The sequence below is a fragment of the Ambystoma mexicanum genome, chromosome 3p (genome assembly GCF_040938575.1).
Source record: "Ambystoma mexicanum isolate Mex_15411 chromosome 3p, UKY_AmexF1_1, whole genome shotgun sequence".
In the NCBI taxonomy this organism is placed as follows: Eukaryota; Metazoa; Chordata; class Amphibia; order Caudata; family Ambystomatidae; genus Ambystoma; species Ambystoma mexicanum.
The window spans coordinates 863,760,042-863,782,860 of record NC_090925.1 but is presented as its reverse complement, the minus strand read 5'-3'; the positions used below and the strand labels follow the sequence as shown (position 1 = coordinate 863,782,860).

Here is a 22,819-nt window from a genome sequence, read left to right as displayed (position 1 = left end):
GTTCGACCACATGGGTAAGAGAAGGTCTGTGTTCTCGATACCAATACTAGACCATGTATGGAAGAAGGGGTTGCAGACAATGCGTCACCCGTTTTCAGAGCCGGCAGTGAAAGGACACCTGGAAAAAAAGTTTAAGGCTCCAGAGTCTACCTCCAAGTGTTTATCCTCCCAACCAACGCCAGACTCTGTGGTGTCGGCGGCAGCGGCGAGGAAGGCGAAAGCCCAGCACAAGTGCACGACTCCGCCTGAAAACAAAGCGAGACGCCAAGATGCCTTTGGCAAAAAAGTGCTATCCGTAGGAGCGACCACAGTAAAGGCCGCAAACTCTCTGGCAATTGTTGCCAGATACGATAGGGAGATGTGGCACAGGCTAGCTCCGTTGCTTGATCATCTTCCGGAAGAGCATAGGAAGGCAGCGATGTTACTCGTCCGAGAAGGTGAGGAAGCCTCAAATCACGCAATAAACATCGCGGTGGACCTCGCTGAGTCAGGCTTCAAGCAAGTCAACAATGGGGTCGTATTACGTCGACAGTCATGGCTTAAGTGTACCTACTTCAGGCCAGAAGTACAATACAAAGTTTTAGATATGCCCTTTGAGGGAGACCTTCTTTTCGGTGAGAAGGTGGACGAAGCCCTAAAGGGAATGAAAGAGGACTTGGACACAGCACGTTCATTGTGTGCCCTCCAGAGTGGCAGAAACTACAAGTCTTTTCGTCCCTTTAGAGGGGCTTCAGGTAATTCAAGATTCTCTGCATCTGGAGACAGATCCTTTGGCAGATCAGCTTACCCCTCCCAGGGATACAGACGTGCCTCCCAAATGGCAAACTGTCGCCGGAACTTCCAGACTTCCAGGAAAAGACCATCATATCCGTCGTCGAGAGACAAGCAAAATAAAGATCAGCAGTGACATACAACACACCGTTCTGGGGGGAAGAGTTTCAGTATATGTCGACGAATGGGAACGAATAACGACGGATCAATGGGTGCTGGATACTATAAGAAACGGACACTCTACAATTCAAACACAGCCCTCCGCAAATTCCACCTGCGTTCACCGCTCATTCCCATCTGAAGATACTGCAACAAGAGGTAACACTCATGTTAGCAAAGGGTGTGATAGAATTAGTTCCAACATCACAGAGGTCAAGGAGTCTACTCAAGATATTTCGTCGTAAAAAAGCCAAACGGCAAATGGCGTCCCATTTTAGACTTACGCGATCTCAACAAGTCTTTTAAAGAGCCTAAAATTAAAGATGCTCACTCTGCAGGAAGTGATCCGCGCCGTTCAAGAGGGGGATTTTCTAGCGTCCCTGGATTTACAGGACGTGTATTTCCATATTCCAATGTGTCGGAAACGCAGGAAATTCCTAAGATTTGTAATAGGGCGGACTCACTACCAATTCACGGTTCTTCCTTTTGGGCTCAAGACCCCCTCCCCCAGAACGTTCACGAAATGCCTGGCTCCAGTAGCGGCCTGGCTAAGGAAGCAAGGCCACCATGTATACCCATACCTCGACGACTGGCTGGTAAGGGGATCCTCCCCAGCGTCGACCAACACAAGTTTACAAGCCACCATGCAGCTTCTACAACAGCTGGGATTCGCCATAAACTGAAAAATCCTCTCTGCAGCCATCGAGATCGCTGGTATTCCTGGGGGCACAGTTCGAGACCCAGTTAGGGATAGTGAAACCTTCTCTCGACAGAACCTCAAGACTCAATCAACAAGCATGCCGACTACGGCGAAACACCAAGATCTCAGTGAGAAAATACGTTTCGGTCCTAGGGGCCATGGCATCCTGCATCCATCTGGTGGAAAACTGTCGCCTATTCATGAGGCCAGTCCAGGAATTCCTCGCGGACCGATGGACGCAGGCTCAGGGATCGTGGTCAGACAAGAGAACCATCGACGACAAGCTGCTTCGGACCCATCAGTGGTGGCAAAGTTTCCACAATCTGAACGACGTACCCCTACAGGAGCCGGAGTTTCAGCGAACCATAGTCACGGATGCGTCCCTAACCAGATGGGAAGCTCACATGGGTGCTCTCCAAACGCAAGGTCGCTGGTCTCCAACGGAGTCACTCCTACACATAAACGTGTTAGCGCTCAGAGCAGTACGATGGGCCTTGAAGGCATTCCTATCACACATCAAGGGCTCGCAAGTACGAATACTGACCGACAATACAACGGCCATGTTTTATCTGAGGAAACAAGGAGGGACGCGATCAAGAACTCTTTCCATAGAAGCCCAGAAAACATGGCATTGGGCATTAAAGCACGAAATTTCCGTTGTGGCTCATCACCTTCCAGGAGTGAGGAACTCCCAAGCAGACTCACTCAGCAGAAGCATGGCCCAGATACACGAGTGGGAAATGGACACAGTTCACCTGATGAAAGTGTTCGAGAAATGGGGTCACCCCCCTCTGGACGCCTTCGCGACCAAAGACCACAAGAAATGCGAGCAATTTGCAAGCAGATGGCCTCAAGAGGGCTCCAGGGGGGAGGCATTCTCCTTCCCATGGACGGACATGTTCCTCTGCTTTTCCCCCGTTCCTCCTCATACGGAGGACAATACAGTGGATACGCAGATACAATTGCCGGGTAATTCTAGTGACACCATACTGGCCAAGGCAACTGTGGTTCTCCGACCTGCTTCACCTGTCGCTGGAACATCCCATAGGGTTTCCCAAAGCCCCGAACCTACTATCCCGGGAAAAAGGCAAGGTGTGGCATCCCGACCCGGACAGTCTCAACCTTACAGCCTGGCTCCTGACTTTTCGGAGTTCGGTGCTTTAGACGTTTCGAAGGATTGTCAAAAAATTCTGCAAGCGGCTAGAGCCCCTTCTACAAACAAATCCTACTCCTATAAGTGGCGGAGGTTCTGTGAATGGTGTAGGGGACAACAGGGCCTACAACCGTTGTCGGTGACGCCGGAACAAGTTCTACCTTACCTGCTCCTCTTAGCGGAGAGGGGATTATCCTTCACATCGATAAAGGTGCACCTGGCGGCCATCTCGAGGTTCACAAGGAAAAGGCAGTCGTCTCCTCTATTTAGAGACAGACTTGTAAAACACTTCATGAGGGGTTTATTTCGAGCTTTTCCCCCGGAAAAACGTTTCCCCCCGACTTGGAGTCTCAACAGTGTTGGCAGGCTTAATGAAACCGCCTTTTGAGCCTATGGCCACGTCCGACATAAAATTCATTTCGTGGAAGTTGGCATTCTTGATTGCTATCACATTGGCTAGAAGAATCTCGGAACTGCAAGCGCTGGTCGTAGACCCGCCATACCTAAGATTCTTTAAGGACAAAGTAGTCCTGGCAACTAATCCTATGTTCGTCCCAAAAGTTCTGACAGTGTATCACAAACACTTGTCCATTGTTCTCCCTACTTTCTTCGCCACACCATCATCGGCAGCAGAAAGCTCTTCATACCCTGGACGTTAAGAGGGCTCTGAAATTTTACTTACATCGTACACAGGAATTCAGGTCTACTAGACAACTGTTCGTCGTGTATGGTCCGTCGACGAGAGGAAAAGCAATCTCTAAACAAGGATTGGCTCGATGGGTCTCATCGACGATTGCGTTTTGTCACTCTAAGGCCGGAAGGCCACTGCAAGGACATCTTAGAGCCCATTCTACAAGATCGATGTCCTCCTCAACAGCTTTGTGGGCAGGAATTCCGTTGACGGACATATGCCAAGCTGCGGCATGGTCAGTGCTCCACACGTTTACCCGCCACTACTGCCTTGCCAGGCAGCATGCGGACGAGGTGCAGATGGGAAGAGCTGTCCTCCGCATCTGTTTCAGTAAGGTAAGCTCCACGCTGTGGAGAATCTGTAGTCTACCTTTTTAATGACAGTTTTTTATGTGGGTAAGGTTATGAGGTAACTTATTCCTACTGTACATATGCATTGTGTAGTATGTTGAGGGTATATTACATTACATTCTCACCACCGTCTCAAGTGTTACTGCTATACAATCTATTCTAAGCATGTCAATCCATGAAAGATCCAATGCTGGAGAAGGGAATAGTTTCTTACCTGTAACTCCATTTCTCCAGCATTGGTATCTTTCATGGATTCACATGCGCCCGCCAACCTCCCCGGAATGTAATGTATTTAATGGATAAATTTAACCCTTCCTACTTTGGAGGGGCCGAAATCTGAAGGGGAACCGCGGGGTTGGGCCTCTTATACGGGGACGGCCTACGGAGCATGCATAGGCGGGTCCTAAAAGGACGTAGATAGGACACAAAAGTGTCGGAAGTTTTCCTATTGGAAAAGGCTATTTCTCCAGCATGGGGTCTGGCATGGATTCACATTCTCATGAATATTCCCCGTCAGGCTGGGAATCCTCGGTAAAGAAAAAACCAGTATGTTTCGTTTCTGATCTCTTTCGTAGTAGTAACCAATCACTGGTCTCAGCGTCATACTGACCACAGCCAATGACTGCCCTCTACCTAAACCCTGCCTCTGGCAGCCATCTTCAGATTTTTACCGCACGTTCATGTGTTCGGATCCTCGTGCTATTGCTCTCGAGCGTTAGTGCTATTTTTCACGTTTTTTTTTCTCAAAAACTTCGTGTTTTTTCGGTCAAAAGAGCCTCAAGCTCCACCGACTCTACATCCGATCAACAGGGACCCGTGTCGGATTAGTCTATGCCCCTCAAGGGTGAAGATTCGTCGAGCTACGCTTTTGGAGGACTCCAGAAGTTTCTCAGGCCCATCTCGGTCATGGCCCAGGAGAAGGGAAGCTCGACTCCTGGAAAGCTGTTCAGGGTCTGCCCTGGATGCCAGCTGCAGAATGTCTTTAAGGAAGACGAACGCTCCTTTTGTCTTTACTGCCTACATGAGGACAAGACGCACGTGGAGAAGGACTGTGCGTTTTGCGGCAACATGTCGGAGTGGACCATGAAGGACCGCCATCAACGTCTCGCCAACTGGCTGGAAGTTAAGAGCCCGTCTGGCGAGAAGAAGAGGAAGAAATCCGAGCGGTCTTCTAAGACCTTTGAGGACGCCCCGGCGATGGGAGTCCAACATAAGGCCAAGCACCGCGAGTCCGCTGGCACCGGGAGCGCCGAACGGTTGGGCTCTACGGGCGCCAGGCAGGGCGCACCCTCCCTGGCACCATCAACCACGAGCCAACGCTCTGGGTCGGATAAGAGGAATGCCGAGCACCCGGCGAAGCTCCTGGAGAGGCCCCGGTCGAGCTCTAAGGCGGAGCGAGGCAGTGTCCCCCCCCCCCCCCTCAAGGAGAAGGCGGTGAGCGCACCTAAGGTGGTGAAAGCCTTAATCCATCCGGCCAAGGCCTCTATCGAGACAGTCGCGGCGGCCCTGGCTCAGCCTGTGGAGGCTACACCAGTGGTGGCGACCTCGGGCTCAGTCTCCCTGCCGCCGCGGAGGGAGTCCTCTTTTATGCCCATCGACAGGACCCCCGTGAAACCTCCGACGGAGAAGAAAAAGGGGGGGCAGGAGGTCGTCGTGGATTCGGCCTCAACCTCTGAGGAAGAACTGGTCGAGGTCTTAAGGCACGGCGTTGGCATGGAAGAAGACCAGCCCGTCGCGAGGGATCCCGACGCAGGAGACGACATCGTCGAGGGTACCGACGGGGTCCCTGACCGCCCGTCGGACTCCCCTCTACCAGCGCCGCAAGACAACTCGGCGGCCATTTTGTTGGCTATACAGTCCTTATGCTCAGAGATAAGGACAAGACTGTTGTTGCCAGTGGAGATTCCGTCGGGGGACCCGGAACCAGGCCCTTCTGGCAGCCCCCCTCCTAAGAAAAGGATTCACCCTCCACCTCCTCAGCCGTCGCGCCCCGTTCAGCCCTCCTCCCCGTCCACGACTAGAGGGGATGACACGGGGACTGACACGGCCGCGACGGGTACGGACGACTAGGTGTACGACGCGGATCTGCCGTCGTCACCCCCCCCCCACCCGGGCTTCCCCGCCCGACGAGATTGGATCTCTTCACTCCATGATCGCCAGGGCGTCCGAGCTCTTCATGCTCTGCCCTGAGGAGAAGAAGGAAGGTTTCCTTTATCAGCGGCGCGAGGCCAAGAGGAAGACGGTCCTCTCGGTACCTCTGCTGGACGATATTTGGGATGAGGGCCTTGCCCTCCTCAAGAACCCATCCACGACGCCGGCTAGAAGAGACCGGTACGAGAAGTACCGGGTCCCGGACGCGGCCCCCTTGTGCCTCCGGGCACAGCCTACCACGGACTCCGTCGTCTCCGCGGCGGCCAGGAAGAAAGCGTGGTGGGGGGGGGTGCGGCCTCCACGTGGACTTCCCCGCCGGATGGCGAGGGAAAGAAATTGGACACGATGGGGCGTAGGGTCATCTCGTCTGCAGCGACGACGATTAAGGCGGCCAACGCCTTGGCTATCGTAGCCCGCTACAACAGGGAGCTGTGGTACAAACTGGCTCCCCTGTTGGACTTCCTACCGGACGACAAGAGGGCGGATGCCCTGGAGATCTTGCAGGAAGGTGAGGTGGCGTCGGACCACGCCATCACGATTGCGACGGACATCGCCGACACTGGATTTCGCCAGTTGGGCAACGGCGTGTGCCTTAGGCGGCGTGGATGGCTCGGGGCTACTGACAAGACGTACAGACCAGAGTCCTGGACATGCCGTTCGATGGGAACAACCTGTTTGGGAAAACAGTGGACGATTCCCTTCAAGCCATTAAAGCGGAGACGGCCCGGGCTCTCGGGGTTCTCCAGCAACGGCGGCCGCCCTTTCGGAGCGGCGGAGGCAAGGGTGCCTCCAAAGGTTCCGGCGGCGGATTTTCCACCTACCGTCAAGCGGCCCGTTCGTCGTCTCAAGAAGCTTACAGGGGGCGAGGCAAGTCAGGCGGACCCCGCCGTCGTCGCCAAGGAGGTCAAGGCAGCAAAGCCTCGTCTAAGCAGGATTGAACCGGCCGTGGGGTCGGGCCCCCACCGAAGCACCCCGGTGGGAGGCCGGCTGGCGAGCTTCATCAGCGTGTGGGAGTCCATCTCCACCGACCGTTGGGTGCTGGACGCCCTGGCCCAGGGCCACGCGCTCGAGTTTAAAAGAAGGTGCCCGTGCGTCCCCCCTGTGGCCACGAAAGAGCTTCACGTCCTCCGCTTCTCCGGGAGGTAAAGGCGATGCTCAGGAAGGGCGTCATCGAACTCGTCCCAAAGAGGCTTCGGGGCTCCGGAGTTTACTCAAGATACTTCCTCATGAAGAAGACGGGAGGATGGCGCCCCATCCTAGATCTACAACGGCTGAACAAGTTCATCAAGGCGCAGAAGTTCCGGATGGTCACCCTCCAGCACGTCCTGGGTCAGCTGGAGGAGGGCGACTTCCTGTCATCGTTGGTCCAAGGGCGTCACTATCAGTTCAGAGCCCTTCCCTTCGGTCTGCGGTCGGCGCCCAGGGTATTCACCAAGTTCCTTGCACCAGTGGCGGCACAGCTGCGCCGAGAGGGGATCCACGTCTACCCCTACCTGGACGACTGGCTCATCCGAGCCAAGACGAGGGAGCTCGCCGTGGAGCACACAGCAAGGACCGTCCAACTTCTCACGGACCTGGGATTCTCCGTGAACTACACCAAGTCCCACCTGGTACCCGCGCAAGACGCACTGTTTCTGGGAGGGAAGCTCGACAGTGTCCCTTCTGGCCTCCCCGTCGGAGGAAAGGACCAGGGCCATCCTGGGCAAGGTACAGCGGATGTTGGTTGCCGACGCGGCCAAGGTGAGGTCCATCAAGTCCCTCCTCGGAATGATGTCTTCTTGCATCTACCTCATTCCCATGTGCTGGCTCCGGATGCGCCCGTTGCAGGAGTTCCTGGACGCGCGCTGGATCCAAACGGCGGGCATCTTCGAGGAGAGGATCACACTTGACGAGAGTTTCCGACGAGCGATCCGGTGGTGGGGACCCCCGCGCGCATCTGACGGCGGGCATGGACTTCCAGACCCCAGGCCACCAGGAGACAGTGACCACGGATGCCTCCCTGGAAGGGTGAAGAGCGCACACCGGAAATCTGCACGCGAGAGGCCTTTGGCTCCCAACGGAGAAGTCCTCCATATCAACATCCTGGAGCTCCGTGCAGTGTTTTGGGCCCTCAGGTCCTTCCTTCCGTCCCTCAAGGGCAAGGTGGTGAGGATCTTCACCACACCACCACCACCATGTTTTACATCAGGAAACAGGGCGGAACCAGGTCCCCCAGCACTGTCCAAGGAGGCGCAGGACCTGTGGCATTGGGCCGTCGCCCAAAGAATGTTTCTGGTGCCGTTTCATCTGGCAGGGATAAAAAACACCATCGCCGACTCACTCAGCAGGGAGCTGCGCTCGTGCCACGAGTGGGAACTACGGCAGGATCTAGTGGATCGCCTCTTCCGACGGTGGGGCACACCCCAGATCGACCTGTTCGCGACGGCGATGAACTCCAAGTGCCGGAGGTTCGCCAGCAGGTTTCCACAGCCGAGGAGAATGGGCGATGCTTTCTCGTTCCCCTGGGAAGGCCTGTTCCTATACGCGTTACCTCCACTGCTGATCCAGCTCATCAACCAGCTCAAGAGGTCACGGTGCAGGATGATCCTCGTCGCACTTGCGTGGCCGAGGCAGATATGGTTCCCGGACCTTCTGGACTTGTCAGCGTCCCCGTCCATCAAGCTGCCAGTGGACGCGGATCTGCTCTCCAGGGAAGGAGGCGCCATCCTCCACCACGACCCGAAGTCGCTGAACTTGCAGGCCTGGCTCCTGCAGCGCTAGAGTTTGGAGGATACGGCATACCGGCCGACTGCAGAGAGGTTCTTGCAAAGGCCAGGGCGTCCTCGACTCTTAAATGCTACGGCCACAAATGGAAGAGGTTCTCTGTCTGGTGCCACGCACAGAAGATTAACCCTCTAAGGATTACGGCTCCCCAAGTGCTGCCGTACCTGTTGACGCTGGCCAAGGCTGGACTGGCACACACGTCCATCAAGATTCATCTTGCTGCGATCTCCCGATACACCAGAACCACGGGGCGGACGTCCTTGTGGTCTCATCGTCTGGTGAAAGAGTTCATGAAGGGACTGTTCAGATCGTTCCCGCCGGTGAAGGCTCCGGCCCCGGCGTGGGAGCTCAACGTTGTGCTGACCAAGCCCATGGGACCTCCGTTCGAGCCTTTGCACTCGGCCCCGTTGAAGTTCCTGTCGTGGAAAACAGCATTTCTTGTGGCCATCACCTCCGCACGACGAGTGGGAGAGATCCAGGCCCTATCTTGCAAGCCACCATACTTGACTTTTCACGACACGAGGGTGGTGCTCAGGACGCACCCCTCCTTCATGCCCAAGGTGCCGTCGGACTTCCACCTCAACGAACCCTTGGTGTTGCCTGTGTTTTCCCCGTCGCCTTCGTCGCCGGCTGAGAGGACTTTGCACTCGCTTGATGTGGCTAGAGCGCTGAAGTTCTACGTGGACCGCATGAAGTGTTTTCGGAAGACGTCAACTCTTTGTGAACTTTGGACCTGTCAATCAGGGGAAGGCTCTCTCGAAGGCTTCCATTTCCAGATGGCTCTCCGGCTGTATCATGTACTGTCATCGGTTGGCAAACCGACCGTTGCCTGGCCGTCCGAGAGCCCATTCCACCAGAGCGATCGCAGCTACCACGGCGTTCCTTTCTGGTGTGCCCCTGCTGGACATATGCAGGGCTGCTACGTGGAGGTCGACGCACACCTTCACGAAATTCTACTGCGTCGATCGGGATTCCAGGGTCGGCCAAGCAGTGCTGCGCAACCTGTTCGCCTGAGGTGAGCCTGGTGAGGAGGTAAGATTGCTTGATGTTGAGTTTGATGTAATGCTTAATGTTGAGCCTTTGCCACCTCCCGTGGTTGTGCATGTGTGTACTGCTATGCATTCTTTATTCATGAGCATGTGAGAAGGAACAAGTTACTTACCTATAACTGTTCTCCAGCATGGGTCTGGCATGGATTCACATGCGAACCCTCCCGCCTACCCCTCTGCGGCTCTTCACTTGGTCATACTGCCACTTCACGTGCTTCCAAATCTGAAGATGGCTGCCAGAGGCGGGGCTTAGGTAGAGGGCAGTCATTGGCTGTGGTCAGTATGACGCAGAGACCAGTGATTGGTTACTACTACGAAAGACAGATCAGAAACAAAACTGATACTGGTTTTTTCTTTACCGAGGATTCCCAGCCTTACGACGGAATATTCATGAGCATGTGAATCCATGCCAGACCCATGCTGGAGAACAGTTACAGGTAAGTAACTTGTTCCGTCTCTGGCTTGGCAGTCAAAGAAAAACAAGCCACTTCAGTGCCATTGCGTAGCAACCCACATTGTCTCCCAGTCCTTTGACTAAGAGTTGGTGTTCAACCAGGTCAAACGCTGCACTGAGGTCTAGCAGCATTAACATCCCTATTTTACCCCTGTCCACCAGACTCAACATGTGGTTCTGAAGGTCCAGCATAGCAGTCTCCGTGCTATGTGAGGCCCTGATACCCCACTGTTGGTGTACCGTAATTCTGCAACTGCTATGTTGCTATTTTGTCCAAGATTTTAAGTATAAAGTTGCAATTGGTAATAGGACGGAGATTGGCCGGGTCCTTGGATCTAATCCAACTTTTTTTTACCAGCGGCAAAATGGTGACCTTGATCTATTTAGGAACTATGCCCTCCTTAAATGAGGCGTTCACTATTTTCAATAGAATGGGAGCGAAATGTTCTATATTGGAGAATGATATTGCGAGGTAACACATTTTCTGCGCAAGACGTTGGTTTCATCTGGCCTAGAACTTCTTTAGCTCTGCTTCGGTGACGTTGGCAAACATGAAGGTCTCCTGACCGAGATTGATTTTAGTCTCCTTGGGCACTGTTACCTGGTTCAGTGTGTTTCTAAGTTTAATTATATTTTCTCTGGCTTTATCCATTTTAGCAGTGAAGGCGTTTTGCTACTATATCAGTCTGCCTTAGGAGAGAAAGGAGGGGTGAGATTTTTGGGTTTTTCTATGCTCTTTAGAATGTCAAGAGTTTACTGCTCTTGTTCGCTGCCATTTCAATTTCAGCGTTAAAGAAATTGGCCTTGGCTAACTTTCTTGTCTTTCTTCTTTGTTAACAATCTTCCATTTCTCTCTATTTTCAGTGGAATTATCTTGTCTCCACTTGTCTCTGAAGAACAGTCTAGCCAGGTGGAGGGAGCTCTTCCGGAGATTCAGCAATCATCGATCCAGGCCCAAGGAAGGGCCACTCTTTTTTAGCGCACCCCAAGGACACTCCCATACAGGAGGAACCGCTCAGGTTCTCATACCAGCATGAGTACCGAGGTTAAAGGTTCCTCGAGCTCATGAACTCTCCTCGGATGGGGGTCATCCTCTGGGACGTGCCTCCGCCAATGGCTCTGGCGCCGCAGGCCCCAAGCTCAGGCACCATTGTGCAGCCTCTTGCAGAGTACATGGGCCTTCCTCAGCCTAAGGTTGAGCAACCATCAGAGGGGGGTCCTCGCCGAAGTCCTCACGCTAAGTCTTGCAGCGAGGACAGGGATCCTGATGCAGAAGGACGTTGTTGCTTTGGCCAAAAAGGGCTGGCTCAAGCCCCCACTTGTTCCAGCCGGTCAATTAACGCTAAGTACAGTCAGATGGAGGAGTATACACTCTTGCTTTCGGCCCACCCTCAACCGCACTCCTGATTGCTGTGGCATCGCTATACTCCAAGCCTCAGTCGTCCTCGGCCTCCTCGTCCACTGCACTGCTAGGCAAGGAGAATATCTTGGAGGCATACGGAAAGAAACTGTATTCCAACACGTCCCTGCATTTTCGTCAAGCCAACGCAGATGCCATGCTGGCAGCAGTTAACGAGAGGCTTTGGTGGGAAATTGCTGATTTCCTCCCAGAGCTTCTGGCGCAGAACCAATCGCGATTCAAGGCAGGACTGGCAGAGGCCAAGATGGTGGCAAAAGACATGGAGTCCACCGTGGCCCACATTGACACCTCTGGCCGGGCCATCTGCATTTCCACGGACCTGAGCAGAACGCCCTTGCTCCGTGCTGCAAAATTTAACCCGGATGTCCAGGAACGCATCTTAGACCTGCCGTTCGAGGACGGGTGACTTCTTACACTACGGATGAGGAGCTGGATGAAAAGAAAAAGCTCACAGATGGAGATGTCTATCCATCCTTACAAGGACCACGCCCAAAACGTACTCCGTCACAGCAGTGCTCTGGCAAGGGGCATACATACAGTGGGTTCTCGGCTTCCAAGAGCGGAGGTCCGGGCAACCAGACCGCTTGCTGACCCAACATCGGCGCAAGCAACAAAGAGGTGTGGGGGTGTAGGGGCTTTTTCCAGTCCCCCTCTGCAACAGCCTCGGAGGGAAAGAAGGCATGAAACGCCCCTCCGGGTCCACGTGTCTCCAGCAGGGGTGGGGGGGGGGGGGGGCAGGCTTGCTCTCATGGATACGTCTGGTGCCAGAATTTTGCAGATCCCTGGATCCTCTCCGTAGTATCGACTGGGTAGCGCCTAACCATCCCAGCCTCTTCCCCTCCACTCCCACAGATTGGGACAGCAACTCTTTTGGGCGGAGATCCTCCACTGCCTAGCATTTGACGAGGGACCAGAAGTCCCAGCCTCCCAGCAAGGCTTCTGCTTCTACTCCAGGATTTTCTCCATTCAGAAAAAGAACCAGGTGGGCCTGAGAGTTGTGCTGGACCTTTCCACCCTCAACCTCTCCCTACCTCTACAAAAAGTCAAGATGGTTATACCAGCTTTTATAGAGGAGACATTGTGCAAGGGAGACTGGATGTGCTCCCTGGATCTAAATGCCATGTACTTGCACGTCCTGATTTGGCAGCCTCATCGTTCTTTTCTATGATTCAGGATCATGGGCTACCATTTCCAATACAAGGTGCTTCCCTTCAGCCTCAACTCGGCCCCAGGGTCTTTACCAGGCTGAATAGTGGCGGCCCTCCTCAGGGCCACTGCATATACATGTACCGCGACGACTGGCTTGTCGGGGCTTCATCTCCAGAAGCGGTGAACAGCATGCTTTTATGAGCACACTGCACGGTCTGGGGTTTTCGCTCAATCCCAAGTCGCAGCTGCAGCCCACGCAGTCTGACCACCTTGGCGCTCATCTGGGACATGTGCTGCAAGAGTTTTTCCTTCGGAGGACAAGATCGCGGCCATAAGATGGCCACTGCACACTTCCTAAACAGAGGTGACCCCTTCCTGCTGGTACCAACACCTACTGGGTCTCATGGCAGCAGTCCTACTGACCGTCCCAAACACGAGACTCCGGATGAGGATACAGCTTCATTTCGCAGCATCATGGACCCAGGAGCGGGGCTTGTTAGGCACAGTTTGCATGCAGTACCCTCTGGGACCACTACACACAACTATGACAACAGGTGTAAGGAAAACCAACCTTTGGTATAAGTCTGAACCACAAAGTTTTTGGTAGCGAGCTGAGCAGCCAGGCTTTCCTCAAGAGGGAATGTGAGCTTTAAAGGTGTTACACAGTGGTCTATAATTACAAGTATCCAGATAGACATTTAGACTCAAGGTTTCTTGGTAAAACACTTCTTAGTTTAATTACACAATTTGTTATAAAGAATTCACTAAAGGAGGCAACCAATATCTCACACATACTACAGTATTTATTACTTTAAGCAGTTGAGCTCTCGAAGTAGGAGCAAAATGGCCTTACGGTAGGAGTAAAAAAGTGTATATCAATAACGCAAATTTACAGTAATCCTGAAACCGTGCAAATCATTTGAGTTCACCAGAAGAGTTAGTTCAATGCAGTAGGTAGGCTAAAGTCAGTGGACTAGTCTTGTATACATAAAAATGGTTCTGGTTATTAAACCGTAAAGTCTTTGCCAAAGTTCTCAGGAGTAGTTTGTAGAAGAAAGGGTCATATGCTGGGTCACAAGCTGATCAGGCCTGAAAGTTGCTAAAGTTTTACGGACTTTCGCAGTGAGGTTCTCTCGTTCGGGTTTTCACAGGTAACTTACATTGAAGCAAAAGATGCAGCTGAAGACTTCTGTTCCTGGCTGATCTTGCTGTGCCTCATTCATGGCGACAAGAGGGAGGTTGTTGGGACTCCTGCATGGGGATGGGTCACAAACCTGACAAATCTTCGATGCAGGTAGCTGTTCTTCAAGCACACAAGCTGGTGTCCTTCCCCCTTGTTAATCCTAACCAGCTCTGAGAATGGTATCCAGGTGGCTTACGAGTTGATTGGTCCTACCAACTCAAAGGAAGTTGTTGTCCTTGAAAGGGCTTGTCTAAATTAACTTGGCGATTCGGACCTTCAGCAGGGCTTCACCGAGCAAACGGTCCAGGAGTTGCAGCAGCCGTCCTCTTCCGGCTCTTCGGTTCTTTCGTTACAATGGTCGACTCTGCCTTGCAAGCCAAGAGACTGGCCTTTTATTCAGTTCTATCCCATTCATTCGAGCCTAGCTGTCACTCACCCAGCAGGGTGGCTGTCCTTGCCGGACAGTCAGCCAGCCAATCGCACCAGAGTGCATTTGGGTCTCCTAGGAGACCAAGCATAGGGAGTTTCGGGCACCTCCCTCACTTCCTGCCCACCCCAGACACTCAGGCGCCAGAGGCAGCTTTCAGTCCTGAAGCCCGCCAAAGGTGTAGGAACAAACCTGGTTTGGCGCGCAAAGACAAACTCTAGAATAACTTCCAAAAAGACGAAAAAAGACTGGAACCTGTTTAAACAAAGGGGGCTCAGATGCCATCTTGAAAAACATAGCTCCTGTGATTTTAGCTACTGGTGTTCGCAGTCGGGAAAAATCATGGTAGTTGGTTGTAAAACCACTGCCACCAGCCATTTTGATTTAGAAAAAAAGGGTGGCATTTGACTGCTACATCAGTTTCTAGACATAGGGGATACTTGGTAACCCCTCCAGCACTCTATTGTAAGATGGGGTGTGTTGGGTCTAGGAATTTTAAGACTAGTAAAGTCAATTTCACTTTACTTTCTCTGGGAAACAGTTTATCCGAAAGGTTATTTAAACCTTGGGACAGCCTGAAGGGCTTCCCTGTGTCACTGAACTGAGGGTGCTGTGTGACACATGAAAAGATGATGCCTATGAAGTTGGTTAGACTCCATATCCAAAGAAACAAACACAGAAAACGCATTGAAAATGAAAAGTTCAAAGTCCCAACATTTAGCAAAAGAGCTGGAGGGCTCTAGGGTAGAGGGAATTGGCACATTTATGATTCTCCCTAACAGGGCTCAGGTGGAGATGATCAACATTCCTCCTCTTCACACGCACCTCACAAGGTGGTCCAGGGACTGCAACCTGCAGATGGGCAGACCCTTCCAGCAACCTTCCCCACAGGTCACCATCACTACAGACTCCTCTCTCGGGTTGGGGGCCCACCTTGGACAACCACTGCATCCATGGCACCTGGACCCGGCAGGAGCACCACATCATTTGGCTGGAACTGAAGGCCATCTGGCTAACGCTCAGCCTTCCTTCTGGTTATCAAGGGCAAGGTCGTCCTCATTCAGACAGGCAACTCAACCACCATGTTCTAGGTCAACAATCGGAGGTGCCAGGTCCCCTCCACTGTGCAGGCTGGCTGTCAGCATGTGGGACTGGGCCCTGGAGAACATCGGGAGGCTGGGAGCGGACCATTACGAGTGGCAATTGAACAACCTTGTGCTGCAGGTGATCTTCAGCAGGTGGAGACACCCCCAGGTGGACCTCTTTGCCACCTGGGACAACAGGAAGTGCCAACAGTTCACCACCTGGCAGGGACAGGGCCCCAGCTCCCTGGGCGATGCATTTCAGATTCAGTGGAATGGCATACGCCTTCCTGCCCACACCGCTGATGGTGTCAAGGAGTCTCACCACCTCAGCGTCCTACTAGTAGCTCCATGGTGGCCAGCCAGGCCATGGTTCTCGGAGCTGCTCAGCCTCTCGGATAGACCACTCATTCGCCTTCTGACAGGCCCAGCAGTGGGGCAGCGTCATCCACCCGCACCAGACTAGCCCTCGCAGCATGGTTCTTGAGCAGATTATGCTAGGTCACCTCAGCCTTTCCCAGGCTAATCTAGAGATCCCACAGGGGGCTAGGAGCAGAGGTCCCAGTATAAGAGCAAGTGGACCAGGTTCTGCCACTGGGCCAACTCTATATCAACCCCTTTGCATGTACATTGGACGACGTGCTCTCCTTCTCGGCGCACCTCGCCCACTTGGGCGTGCAGGTAGACCCTTGCCGCACGTAGTTGGCAGCCATTGGGGCCTACAGAAACTCAGAGGAAGAGGTGTTCTCCTCTTACAACCTAATTGTCAAGAAGCATTTGAGGGGATTCTCCAGACTTTAATCACCCTTCAAGGGGCCATGCCCTGGCGCGCACACTACTTGAGCCAGTGTCGTCCCCGGACATCAGGCTGGTCACCATTAAGACTGCCTTACTAATCAGCCTTGCCTTGGCTCGCAGAGACGGCGAAATCCAGGCGCTGGTCGCCTCAGAGCCCTATACTACGTTTCACATGGATAAAGTAGTCCTGCGGACACACCCATTATTCCTACCTAAGGTGCCTTCTACATTCCATCTGAACGAGGAAATAGTGCTGCCTATGTTTTTGCTGAGCCTAAGGACGAGGTACTGAGTTCTGCATTGCCTTGATATCGGGCATGCCGTAAAATTCTACTTATACAGGACCAAGGGCTTCTGCAAGTCAGACGCACTGTCACCTTTGGATCAAGACCAGGGTATCTGGCCTCCATAGCCCGCTGGATCAGCATAAGGCACTGCCGGCCAACATGCACGTCCATGCAATCGGAGCCAAGGCAACGGCCATCGCATTCCAGCGGCAAGTCAGAACCAGGGCGGCCACATGGGCCACCCTTTCGGCTTTCTTCAAGCACTACTGTTTGGATGCCGGCTCTAGATCAGATGTGGGTCTCGCACGGGCAGTTCTTAGAAACCGATTTGCTTAAGGAGGGTCTCCTCTCCACCCTGGGACTACTGTTGTAATCACCCATGCAGTATGGAGCAATGGGGACGTAAAGGTAATTGTAAGTTAGTCAACATAGTGACAAACGTACTTGGTCCTTAGTCCCCTTTCCTCCAGATGTCCCACCATCCCCCCCCCCCTCAATAAAACTGGTGTCCTTGGGCAATGCTGATCTATTGTCAATGCTTCTATGTGGACTGAGGTGTGGCGGCGGAGTCAGGGCAGCACCCCCGCGCACCTCTAAATTTAAAGGGACAGAACCTTTTTCGGGTGAAAAAGGTTCTGTCCCTTGGAAGGGGTGAAAGGGACGCCCATGCAGTATGGAGGAAAGTGGACTAAGTATGTTAGTCACTACAGTGAGTAACTTATAATTTCTATATCATGGGGTCTGGCATGGATTCACATGCTCATGAATATTCCCCTTCAGGCTGGGAATCCTCGGTGGAAGTAAAGATCAGTTTGGTTCATTTCTGAACTGTCTTTCTCCTAACAACCACTGAGCTCTGGTGTCATACTGCCCCAGCCAATGACTGCCCTCTACCTAAATCCCTCCTCTGCCAGCCATCTTCAGATTTTTACTGCACGTTCAAGTGTTGGGAGTCCTTGTGCTTTGCTCTTCGAGCTTTAGCTGCGTTTTTTCGATTTTTGAGTTAAACCTTCGGTCAATCGAGCCTGTGAGCTCCATCGATCATCCTTCTGACTAACGGGGACCTATTTGGATTTTTCAACTCCCCTCGAGGGCTGTTTTCGTCAAGTGTTCTTCTTGGAGGCTTCCAGAAGATTCTTCAGGCCTACACCGCTTGGATCATGTCAGATGAAGGACAAGCCTTCCCTCTTCAAGCTGTGCTCTGACTGCGATTTGCGGAATGTATGCATGGATGAGCATTCCCAGTGTCTGTATTGCCTGCACCCGACACACAAGGAGTGAGATTGTGCTTTTTGCTGTGGCTTCTAGAAGCGCACGTTGAGGGACTGACAAATGGTTGCAATCGTTGGTGCAGGCCAAGGCCTCTGCACTGGGTGGCACCCAGGGCCATGCCTCTCCCGGGTCTGGGCAAGCTGAGCGGGCTTTTAAGTCCTTTGACGGTGCCTCACCTGTGGGGGCACAACAGAAGGCCAAGCACCACAAGTCCACCTACCCACAGCAGAGAAGGCCAAAGGAGACGGTGTCTGATCCGTCCCTGGAGAAGGCCAAACAGACCTCCGATTGGGCCCTGAAGGGCAAGACAAGGGGCCTGTCCCCGCTGTGAAGACCCAGGTGCACACCAGCAAATCTTCACCCTACCTCGAGGTGGTAGCGTCATCGCTTCCAAGGGCTGTAGGGGCACCTGTTGAAGGCCTACAGGGAAGTGACATTTCTTCGGCTGAAGATTACGAGGTCCTTTCCGTCCAGGGGGCGATTACGACGGTGCCGCAGGGGAATCGTGTGATGGGATACTGTTGCTGGAGGGGATGGTGGGGGGTGAGGGTGGGGTCAGGATGACTGTGGGGGCCCCAGGCCCTTTCCCTGCACCCCAGAGGCCACCTAGAGACTTTGTACTGGATATCATCTCGGCCCTCAACTCGGTGTCTGAGTTGCAAAGGAGGATACCGCGATGCCACAGCTGCCCCCCCCGCAGCACCAGTACAGGTTGCCCCATTGACACGGGGGGGAACCTCCGGCCAAGAAGAGACACCTGATGCCTTCATGCCAACCTTCACTGCCCATTCCAAGGGAGACTGAATCGAACATGGCAATGACAGGCAAAGATGACAGCGGGATGGGGACCTCCTGTCGCCTCCGCCCAGCACCTCCAACGGACGAGATGGGATTGTTGACCGCAATGATCGCCCGAGCAGCAGATCTTTTCCAGCTCACGCTGGAGGAAAAGAAAGGCTTCTTGCATCAGTGCCGGGAGTCAGAGTAAGACCATTCACTCTGCCCCTCTACTGGACGATGTTTGGGACGAAGAACTGGCTCTGATGAACCCCTCTACAGCCCCAGCCAAGAGACCGGCTGGAGAGGAACAGGGTGCCGTACTCTGCACCCAAGTGCTTGCGGTCTCAACCATCGCCAACTGTTTTACCAAGAGTCTCGCACTACTTCAGACACAAAGATGATGCAGCACAATACCCCCACGATGCCGCAGACCTTGACACTGCCTTCTTGGTCAGGCAGACAAAAGAAGGGACACTGGAATGGATCTCGCAGCAGCAGTCGAGTGAAGAGCCTCAGGCAATGGATTGTTTGTGTTTTTTTTTTTTTTTTTTTTTGGGCACCCTTTTCAAGATGCTAGTGAAAAATCTCACTTTCTCAGTCCAGAACTCTAGTGCCACTTCAAGAAGTGGAATCTTGCCTCTGGAGGTCTGGAAGAAGTTCACTGAAGTTTCAGGAGGATTCAAGGCGATGCACTGCCCAATGCCCACAGGTCTCAAGGTATTGGTGGTTTGTAGCTGGCGAAGGCTTGATATGCAGGTAGTCTTGAGACTGATTGGACCCACCAGTATAAGGTAGAGTCTTCCTTTTCGGGGCTCTTCTGACGCTTGAAGGTGTCTGGCAGCACGGATTACTCGGCAGGTATCACCCAGTTGTCGAAGTGGCTGCAGGCGTCTTGTCTCGAATCTTCAGTTCCAGTGGTCCGCTTGTCTTCAGCCTCAAGATTCATGCCTCTTATGCAGGAACCCGTCCAATCGGCACCTGCATCATTCAAACTGTTAGTGGTAGCTGTTCTTTTGGGAACCGCCAGCCTCCCAGTTTGGACTGGTTCCAGGCAGGCACAGCAGAAGACCAAACAGTGGAGTTTTGGAGTCCTCCCCTGCTTCCTGTCCTCGGGCACACTGGTGCCTTGGTGGGCTTCACAAAGGGATACCAGAACCTCCCCATCCGGCACGGCATAAGACCAAGTAGGCCCAAGCCGTCTTGATTGGCGAATGAAGAGTGCGGTCACAATTCTGGGTCAAAGGTGACCCTTCTGTGCACTCCCGATGTTGTGAGTACAGCCTGGGAGTAAATATAGCACAAAAGTAGGTAGAATAAAGCCACTGCGGCCAGCCATTCAGATTAGTTTGTCACTGTAACCAAAATGTTACAGGAGCAGTGTGAAAGGGGATGCAGTGTAACCACTCAGCACTCCACATAAGGTGGCAGGGCTGATTTCACAATAGGAAAGATGGGGAAGATACTAAACATCCTTCTGCCCTCGGGAACATGTGCTCCGACAAGGGAAATAACAAGATTAGAGGGAAGCCAAAGGAGCTCCCAGCAACACTGCAGTGTGCTGTGATGCAAATGTCAAACTCATGCCATAAAACTTGGAGGAAAGCATGTCTCCAAGGAAAAGGTATAAAGAGATACAAACGTATTCCAAAGATGGGGTAAAAGAATGGGTGAGTCGTAAAATGTTCCCACTCACGCAGGAGAACAGACCAAATAAAAATCCACAATTCTAGTAGAAAGTGCTGGGTGACTTGCATGTGAAGGGGGTGAAACATAAAAATGAATCTACCTACCACCCACATTTTCTCAATGTTTTTTTTTTCTAAACTTTACCCTTCCTCCTGGTCCTCTACCTTTTTGTAGTTCTTCCCTCAAATTACCCTACCATACTTTCTAAAATATTGTGGGCCTAAAAGTCCTTCAGACATGGAAACGGAAAATGGATGTTTGCCCCTGCAAGTAATGCCAAATCTTCCACTATCCACATGTCTGTGGAATGAAGCTTTTTCACAACCCTCTGAGCACTGTGTGAAAATCCAACCCAAAAGCCTTTACTCTTTCCAACCAAAAGGAAAGCCCACACCAGCAAAACATGGTTGCAGCAGCTTCTTGGTGCCAAGATTCTCTAGCCGGTAAGTAAAATTATCTTCCAAGTATCTCACTCTGGTTATTATCAGGTTCCCCACTAGATATACCTACACACAGAGGCCGGCCTAGGCCTGACCTCTAATCTCACCAATGATGCTCTCAAAGGTTTTGTTTTCCAGCCATCATGTTGGCCCCCAAAGCCACAACATTCAGTTAACCTCGCACAGGATGTGCAATGTCTGGCCTAAACTAGTCCAAACCACTAGTGGATGCAGGCTTGGGTAAACCAATGTAGGGTGATAAAATCACAATTGGGCAAACATGTGGTTCTTAAAATGACCCCTCCCAGGTGCTGTGTGGGCTAATAAGGACCATATACTTCAGTGTTGCAGTGGCATGGAAACATCAGCAGGTGTCCTTCTGACCACAAAGGACCAAGAAATAAGGGTCTGGGGCCAAACTGAGTTCCTTAAAACCTCAAAATGAAATTCAGCCAATTGTCAAAACCATGCGAGGATATAAACACAAACTGCAATCATTTAAAACTAACAAACTGGTTTTCTGCATTTTGTTTTAGTGCTTAGTGGGCATACACCAAAGACATGTCTTGAGCATCTTTTGAGCATTAGATTGTCTTTTAGCTACAGATTTCATCGCATGCACCTCCCCAATGGGACCTCTAATCACCTGCAAAGTTGGCATGCAGTGGTTCAGAAGCATGACTATTCCCCATCTCATATACCTATGCTTGTGGCGTTCTTTACACCAGGTTTGTTTTGTGGTTCTTTTTTACTGGCTAACCTGATGTCTGATGTGTTGGTTTACTTTTTCAAAGGTGCCCTGCGATGGCTCGGAGAACGAAGCAAACTGGGGCATGAACATTAATGCAGATGTTGTGGAGAAAACTCGCAGCAACCTCCTGCACATACTCAACACTGGTGACTTGAAGGAGCTGAAATCTCTGCATAAAATTGGGGATAAAAAGGCCAAGCTCATCTTTGGATGGCGGAAGATCAATGGGCCTCTGTCAAAGGTAACTTGGAGTTGGATTGCTCCTTGGTAGATTGATCAAACTACTTGAACCAGTTTCTGCAGAGATTCTATGCTTTGAATCAGATGTAGGGTGGCAAAGGGCCAAAAATCTATGGATATCACTTTTTTTAACTTATTTTTTTATTGAATTTCCAAATACATACACAAATGAGGCCCCCTCCCCTGCCTCCTCACACGGCAGTTTCATTAAAGGTAGCATGTACTATTTTAGTTTTTTCACAAATGTCATCTTTCCTACATTATGACCAATGTTTCAGGTTCTGGGGGAACCACTGTTGCATATAGTCCCCTTTTTGGAAGTCCAGCATCACACCCCAATGATTTCCGAATGTGTCCCTCTCCCCTTGAATTCCATAGGTTGCCCATTCCATGGAAATTATGTCCATACCTTGTGGGGCCATTCAGTGTTCCTTGGCAGTGTCTTTTGTTTCCATTTCTTGGCAATTACAAGTCAGGCCGATATCACCAGTATTCTGAAAGCTTTGCGTTGTGGTTTCGTGGGGATTTGAAGATCAGGGTCCATTAACCCACATAACCATTCTTTGGGGTGAATTGCGGGGGACACCTGATTATCTGTTGCACCTGCGAACTCACTTCTCTGTAATATGGGCCTAGTACTGGAAACTCACACCACTCACTTCCTCCCCTTACCCGAACCAAAACCTCTGAATCTACGCAAATGCTGGAAGAAACTAAAAATCCTTCCTGACCTAGCCGACGCACTCCTTCAGTCTCCTCCCCCTACCCGCCTGCCCAATGAACACTTAACCTCCGACGCCTTTGACTCATGGCTCAACACCTCACTAATACCGCTCACCCCCTCTTGCAAACCATCGGCTTGCCATGGCCTTTTTCCTAGATGGTTCACACCTGAACTGAAGACCACTAAACTATAAATCCCTAGAACGCAAATGGCGGAAAGACAAACACTCCTGAGCAGATCCACCTTGGCCCAGCACCATAGACTGTACAAGGCTGAAATCCGGAAAGCAGAAAAAAGCCCATTATAACTCTCAAATCCTAAACTGTAAGAACCTCAGCA

General features: G+C 52.1%; 1 protein-coding gene across 1 annotated transcript in view; it reads left to right on the top strand.

The window, feature by feature from the left end:
- Positions 1 to 22,819, top strand: part of KIF22 (kinesin family member 22) — a 315,116-nt gene that overhangs the window by 204,968 nt on the left and 87,329 nt on the right. Inside the window, exon 12 of the mRNA XM_069652023.1 lies at positions 21,560 to 21,757. Coding sequence (XP_069508124.1) covers positions 21,560 to 21,757 — 198 coding nt within the window. The remainder of the gene's footprint in view (positions 1 to 21,559; positions 21,758 to 22,819) is intronic.